The 7,583-nt window shown below is 50.0% G+C and overlaps 1 protein-coding gene across 1 annotated transcript; it reads right to left on the bottom strand.

The window, feature by feature from the left end:
• Positions 1 to 3,073: 3,073 nt before the first annotated feature.
• Positions 3,074 to 5,909, bottom strand: PTF1A (pancreas associated transcription factor 1a). The gene is made up of 2 exons (XM_035129871.3): positions 5,068 to 5,909; positions 3,074 to 3,752 (listed from the first exon to the last, which is right to left on the bottom strand). The coding sequence occupies exons 1-2, from the start codon at positions 5,738 to 5,740 to the stop codon at positions 3,550 to 3,552; spliced, it is 876 nt and encodes a 291-aa protein (XP_034985762.2). The 5' UTR covers positions 5,741 to 5,909; the 3' UTR covers positions 3,074 to 3,549.
• Positions 5,910 to 7,583: the final 1,674 nt, after the last annotated feature.

The following is a 7,583-nucleotide window of genomic DNA, read 5'->3' as shown; positions in this document are numbered from 1 at the left end:
CTTTCTGTGTTTAATGAGGACCTAATACAAGGCAAAATCGAATTAGAAGTTGGGCTGCTTCCCGCCCTCTTTCTCTCGCCCGCGCTGCAAGAGCCAGGGACGCTGCTGCTGCCTGTGCACGTCTCCAGCTCGTCCTCGTTTCTTCATCTTCTCCTTTTGCAGGGATTGAGGGAGGCGGGGAGCATACTGAGTGGGGAGGGGGCTTTGGCCCCATCTGATGTGGCCAAGTGGGGCTCGCGGGGGGTAATTGCTCTTGGAAGGGATCCACGAGGCCGGTCGGGCTGGCCTATCTAGGTTAATGCAATTAGGCGAGAGCCGGAGCGCAGGCCAGGCGATCATACTGCTCCCCATAACCCCAAGTTACCGGAGTGGCGGGGGGGGGCGATTATCCACCAGGGGACTCCGCGCGGTTCCCATCCGCTCGGCTGAGCAGCGCAGCCCGGGGCAGCTCGCAAAGGCTCCCGGCTCAAGCTGCAGGCCTGGGCTGGGCATCTGGGATCTTCTCCCCGGGGGGATCCATCCTGCCCACCCACCCGGCCCGCCAGGCCTCGCAAGCGGCGGGTACCACGGGAAAATCAGCACCTGCGGCCGGGGCAGCAGCAGCCCAGCGCAGCCAGAAGGCTCTCTCTCTCTCTCTCTCTCTCTCTCTCTCTCTCTCTCTCTCTCTCTCTCTCTCTCTCTCTCTCTCTCTCTCTCTCTCTCTCTCTCTCTCTCTCTCTCTCTCTCTCTCTCTCTCTCTCTCTCTCTCACACACACACACACACACACACGGCACACATTAATTCCCCCCACGCCAAGGTCCCACTCCTACAGGTGCAGAGAGGTCCTCTTAATTTTTTAATTTCTTCCTGGCCAGGGCGACACCATCATTCCCCGTTTTCATGGAATCATAGAATGGCAGAGTTGGAAGGGACCCCCGAGGGTCATCTAGTCCAACCCCCTGCAATGCAGGGATCTCAATTAAAGCAGCCGTACAACCTCTGCTTAGAAACCTCCAAGGAAGGTCTGAGAACGTTTTCCCCTTAAGTTGCTTCTTCGGGCAAGAGGTTTGCATCCCACCTCTTCCTCTATCTCTGCAAACACTGCCCACTGCTGCTTGGGTGGGAGGCGGGGTGGGGGTAAAATGCTTATTTAGGGTTATTTCCCGTCGGTTGATGTTCATTGCTCTGAATCGTGTTTTCGGTATGCACACTAATCTCGCCTCCACCTGGTGTTAAATCACGTTTATCCCTATTTTATAGATGAAAAACTGAGGCTGAAAGTAAATTGGTCTGCTGCTGCTGCAAATATTATTATTGCTAATAATGATGGTGGGCTTAAAACAAAAGTACTTTTGAAAAATGGTGCATTTTAATTGATTAATCCAAGATGTGCATAGTACAAAATATTAATGAAGGCATTCCTTAATTAACATGCCCTTTCAAAGGACAGTTAATTTTTAGAAGGAAATTATTCCCCACAAAAGGAATAATCTCTTGCAATAAGAACTTTTTAAAAATTCAATACCCATCAGTATTGTGAAAAAAAAATGGATATGAATGCATCCTCCCAAATTGCAGCTGACACAGCTAGAAAGGTTCTGCAGCCTCTATGCTGTTCAAGAGGTCTGTGTTTTTCCTTGCTCTCAGTCTCATAGATCCCTTGATGGGGAAGGGATTTTAATTTGCAGCACAGCCTTGTTTATCTACAGATTCAAACCTTTGTCTTTATTATTAAGAACATAAGTGGTGCTGATAATACCAAGGTTGCAAGTTCGACCCCCACGTGGGGAAACTGCACATTCCTGCATTGCAGTGGGTTGAACTAGATGATCCTCAGGGTCCCTTCTAACTCTATGACTCTATGATTCTAAGAAGAGCCACTGGATCTGGCCAGTGACCAATCCAGGCTAGAATCCTGTTCTTACAGTGGCTAACCTTACTCAGCATGCCCTGTTAGTGCTTTTTATCTCACTTCTTCCTAGTGCTATTTGTCCCAAATAGCATCCGATACCGTTTCTCCGAAAACAAGACACCGTCTTATATTTATTTTTCCTCAAAAAAGCACACGGTGGCTTATTTTCAGGGGATGTCTTATTTTTTAATTACATGTCTAGCCTAGCCTCTTCCTTGGCACCCTCCAGAACTTCGCCTATCACTATGTCTTATTTTCAGGGTATGGCTTATATTGTGCAAATGCTTAGAAATCCTGCTATGGCTTATTTTATGGGTATGTCTTATTTTTTTGGAGAAACAGGGTATATAGAGGCCCCATCTGCACTATATATTTAAAGCAGTATCATGCCACTTTAAAAAGTCATAGAATCCTGGGAACTGTAGTTTGTTAAGGGTGCTGTGAGTTGTTAAAAGGTCCTCGTTCCCCATCATAGAGCTTTTTATATGCATCTATATTGGTCCCAAGAGATATTTCTCATCTCACCTTGCCAAGGCCATTTATGAACTCATTTGAAATTCATGGTTCAGCAAAACTCATTAAAAATTATAACTAGGACTTTCTGCTGTCAGAAGAAAACAAATCTATAGGAAAAAGTATCATGGTAGAGAATAGAAATGTAAGACTGAAACACTAAAATTAATGTTACCCATTCTCTCCATGGTCTGTATATGTCGCCAAACTTTTTTTGAGTTGAACATTCACTGAAGAGGGCTTTGTGTGTCAGAGGGAGAGCCAGACCCATAGGAATTTTGTAGGTGAAGCTTTTGCCAGGATTCCCAGAAAAGGTTGCAACACAAGTGTAATCCTACCCAGATGAGCCACTCTACTCTAGAATAGGAGAAGGGGACGACAGAGGACGAGATGGTTGGACAGTGTTCTCAAAGCTACGAACATGAGTTTGACCAAACTGCGGGAGGCAGTGGAAGACAGGAGTGCCTGGCGTGCTATGGTCCATGGGGTCACGAAGAGTCGGACATGACTAAACGACTAAACAACAACAACAACAACTGTAGAATAAACTGGGATTAGGATTTTGCATCATAGACGTGGCCAGAAAACTACTGTTAGTAAATGCAGGGTAAGTCTTCTATTGCTAAATGCATAGGTACAGACCGATTCCCATCTCAAAGCAACTTCTCTTGGGATCAAGGGTTTTTTTGTCCAGTTTAAAGTTATAGCTGAACATTGATGCCCTCATACACATACATGCACCAACCATTCATGCACACACCCCTCCAAATAAAATCACCTTCAGATTTAATCAAAGTTTATTATTAATAAAATATAACTGGCATATTTGACAAATCATAATAAATTATGTTCACATTTTCTGGGATGTGTGTTTCTTTTTCCAACAAATAATTGTGCCCAAAAGGTGCTGGTGGAGAAATCTCAAATTAATTGCATATTTTTAAATTAGCATAAATTATATAAATTATACATTCAAAAGGACAGTTCTATTCCCGTAACTCCAAACAGTAATAAATAGATAAATAAAAAAAGTTGATTGCCATTAGAATACCTTTCTGTAAAGTACCTTTGAAAAATATATAAGTACAAATGTACACTGGTAATAAAGATTATTGATATTTACAACCCAGTAACTTTCACATTTCATGCTACAAAGTCAAAGGGGGGTTCATTTTCTATGTTGTTTAGGGAAGGCTTGCTGTTTAATTTTCTAGGGTCTTCAGGGGTCCACACTTTAGCAGTCCTAATAATGTTTTGTTCCTTCAGCTGTTTCTCGTCAGTCCAGGAGAGAGAATGCCCAGCCAAAGGAGGAAGTCCATAATCTGGGTCGCTTGGAGAAGGTGATCCTGGAGAAAAAGAGAGGAAGAGGGGTGACTCACAATTGCAATATTCTCACCGAATACAGGAAAGAATCAACACCTGCGCCAAAGCGCCCCGTTTTCTCTCTAGGGCTATTGTAGCGCAGGACAGCAGCAGGTGCTCTGCCTAACCTTGGCACTCAACGCCTGTTGCATGCAGCGGTAACTCACACCGCCCTACGGTTATCTATCTATCATCTATCTATCTATCTATCTATCTATCTATCTATCTATCTATCTATCTATCTATCTATCATCTATCAAATAAAAAGAGAACTCTTAATATCTGCATCCCAATTCCCCCCCAAAAAGGTATTTTTCTTCACCCGGACTGCTCCTGGGTGCTTGGAGGAAAACACCGACTAGGAAGCGCATCCCTTTAGAGTGCGAAAGGGGTCAGGATAGCACATAGGAGTCTCCCTAGAACCAGCCAGATTTCTAAATCTTTTCCTAACCACAATGAGGCGCCTTGTATTTGCGCAAAAGGCGCATATGCCTGTCCTACTCCGTAGGACGAGCCCTCCTGAAGCTAGGGCGCGCACACATGAATCGCTTGGCCGCGCGTGTGGTGAGAGAGAGAGAGAGAGAGAGAGAGAGAGAGAGAGAGAGAGAGAGAGAGAGAGAGAGAGAGAGAGAGAGAGAGAGAGAGAGAGAGAGAGAGAGAGAGAGAGAGAGAGAGAGAGAGAGAGAGAGAGAGAGAGAGAGAGGTGCCTAGTCGTGGCGGCGATTCCTTTCCAACCTCTGGTTGTCTAGACCTGAAGAGTTTGCGGGTGCGGATGAGAGGAGCGCACTTTAGAAACAGCGAGTGCCTGCTGTCTCCACGAGCGTGCGCTCCTTCACCTTTATCTTTCCGAGACTGCTTGCATTTGCGTCTGTGTGCAACAAACGTGCCTGTGTACGTGCGGGTGAGAATTTCTGCGCGAGCGTCTGCGGATCTCCCCGCGTGTGAAAACGCTGTCACCAACCATAAAAGTCCGAGAGTGGGTACTGTTGTTGTTGGGTATGTGTTTGCGTGCAGGGTTCGCTCGTGCGCCCTTGGCATGGGAGGGAGGAAAAAACGTGCGGCAGAGTGTAAGAGGGGCTTAAAGGGGAGTTTTCAGGGTGGGTGGGTGATGCCAGCGTGTACATGTCTCCCTGGGGGGTGGGGGAAGCGAGGCAAACACGAGCGCAGCGCCTTAACTAGACTGTGACGGCGCCTGCGTCTTGAGGCGCGCGCCTGAGCGGCTTTCCGAGAGAGCCACCTTAGCGCAGGAAGCGCCTTCCTTCCCCGGCCAGCCCGCCTCTCTTGGGTGCAGGCACTTACTTGTCCCCCGGTGGCAGATGATGACCTTCTTGGGCTGACAGGGGCTTTGGGTGCCGGCGCCGCGCAAGGGCAGGTCGGACTGGACCAGCTCGCTGAGGAAGTTGATGTAGCCGATGGCGAGGCGCAGCGTGTCCACCTTGGAGAGGCGCTTCTCGTAGGGCAGCGTGGGGATGTGCGAGCGCAGCCCCTCGAAGGCGTCGTTGATGGACTGCATCCGCCGCCGCTCGCGCACGTTGGCCGCCTGACGCAGCTGCTGCAGCTCGGTCTCGGAGCGCACCCGGCGCCGGCGTCTCGCCGCGGCCGCCGCGCTCAGCGCCTTTAGGCCCGCCCGGGGCGACGCCGCGCTGCCGCAGCACTCGGCCACGAAGCTGCTCGACGACGGCGACGAAGGCGGCGAGAAGGACGACGAGAAGCTGCCCGCCGCCTCCTCGCAGCAGAAGGCGCCCTCTGGCTCACCCCCGGGCCCGGCGCCAACGCAGGCCCCTCCGTCGCCGCCGCGGTAGCAGGCCTGGAACTGAGGCGTCAGAAAGTCCACGTCGGCCTCCAGCAGCTCGTCGCCTTCCAGGGGGTCGCGGGACGACTGGTCGGTGAAGAAGTCCTCGTCGTCGAAGTAAGGCGCTGAGGTAAAAGAGTCCAACCCCGCCGGGAAGTGCTCCAGCAACACCGCCTCCATGGCGGGCTTCTTTCCCGCCTCACGGGACACTGTCCAGCAGGGAGCAGGACGAGGCCAGGCGCCGCCGTCGCCTCCTTCTCCTTCTCCTCAGCCCCCTGCCTCGGGCTCCTGCGGCGCCTTGACTTGCCGCGACTCCTGCCTCGGGCTTTCGCGCGCGCTCTCTCCCCAGAGGGAGGCTGCGGACTTTCACGAGCTGAGGGCTGGCACGCGAGGATTCTTATAACTACAACCGCAGGCGCGTGCCATTAACCAACAGCGACAGCCAATCAGCGCTCGGCCAGGCGGAGGTGGAGGGGGGCAGTGGGGGACCCCGCGGTAAAGGAGGAGGAGGGGGTCGCGCACACCTAGACAGCTCCTGGACAGGAGGCGGGGCCAGCGGGGGAGGAGGCCGGCTCTCTCTCTCTCTACTGCCAGTCTCCAGTTAGCGCTGCCTGCCTGCCTGCCTACTACCCCGCTGCCTTCTCTTTGCGCAGCGGATGGCCAGCGGGGCGCTGCTGGTTTGTGTGAGTTACAGGTGCACGTCCGCCGCGCAGCGGGGAAGGCCACGGGACTGGCAGGCAGCGCGGTGCCGTTGTGCCTCCGCTTCTAGAGGGCAGCGAGGACAACGCTCAGCAAAAAGCCAACGCACTTAGCTAGCTCACCTTTCCTGGCCAACCAGCCCAACCAACAACGCCCCCTTGCCTCCCCTCCCCTCCGAAAGCAGGATCCTGCGTGGTGTCTGTATTAGCTGGTAGAAGCCAGACGACTGTGCGCCGCAAGCACGCAACTGAACACAAGGAAACCTTTGGGAATGTCATTAACGTGGGCGCAGATCACCAGTCCCATAAACCTAGACGCTGTGAATTCCGGTCCGGAGCATACACGAGGGAAAAGATCCTGACCATTCTGAGAGTGTTTTTTTTAAAAAAATATGTATGTTACTTTATTTGAATTAGTTTCTACTTAACCATGCGATCACACCTCATAAGAAAAGGAGGTTAAGAGGCAGCCCCCCCCCCTTTCACTTGCTTTGTGAAACTGGAGAGTCTTGCTGACTGTGAGTGTGGAGCCACCAAGAAAGGTTACTGCGAGTCAGTAATCGGGGTAAAAGATTACTGATGCCTGCGTTCTGGCTGGAAAGTAAGAGCAAGTGAAATTGGTGGGCATAGTTGAAGATGTGCATGTGTCTACTCAGAAATAACCCCGTTGGGGTCAAGGGGATATTTCTACTTAAATCAACAACAAAGAAGAACAGAGAATGAAGCAGGTGACGGAGAGTTAGGGCAGAGGGAGGGAGGAGCGAAACTGCGCAAGAAATGCGCTTAGGTTGCGATATGGGAGGGGGCATTTCCAAGCAGTGAGGCTGAGTTTCCAGGTCTATCGCCATAACTGCCTCCTCGATAATTTAATACAGAATGAATTTCTTCTGGCACACTGGTTTTGCACTGGCCTGCAATTTTGGACAATATCCAATTACTCAGCTGAAAACAGAGATCAAATAACTCGAGGCATACGTTTCAAAACGAGTTTCCTCCCGTTATTGTTGTTGTTGTTGTTGTTGTTGTTGTTGTTTTACAAAATGTAAATATTTCACCATGTGCACTCCATCACATCTCTACACGCCTGTTTGTTTGTTTGTTTGTTTGCTAACCTATCTTTCTCCCCAAGGGAGCCCAGGGTAGCATTAGAAATGAGATAAACATTAAAAAAACTATTTAAACCTTTAAAAAATGTTAATAATATGTGAAACATACACTCACACAGTTAATAGTTTCGAGGCTGCCAGAAACAGCAACTCCCAGTTACCACATGCCTGGGTGAACAAACACGTTTTAAAGTTATTAGTTAACATAGGAAGAGTCCC

Source organism: Zootoca vivipara, chromosome 11, assembly GCF_965207765.1.
Source record: "Zootoca vivipara chromosome 11, rZooViv2.hap1.1, whole genome shotgun sequence".
Classification (NCBI taxonomy): domain Eukaryota; kingdom Metazoa; phylum Chordata; class Lepidosauria; order Squamata; family Lacertidae; genus Zootoca; species Zootoca vivipara.
Note: the sequence above shows the minus strand (reverse complement) of the source record. Positions and strands in the feature narration are given on the sequence as shown.

Bases quoted from the DNA above. Each gene is read 5' to 3' on its own strand.
- PTF1A (XM_035129871.3), bottom strand. From the start codon at position 5,740: ATGGAGGCGGTGTTGCTGGAGCACTTCCCGGCGGGGTTGGACTCTTTT. The intron at 3,753-5,067 runs GTAAGTGCCTGC...CTTTTTCTCCAG, and splicing joins CATCTGCCACCGGGGGACAA to GATCACCTTCTCCAAGCGAC.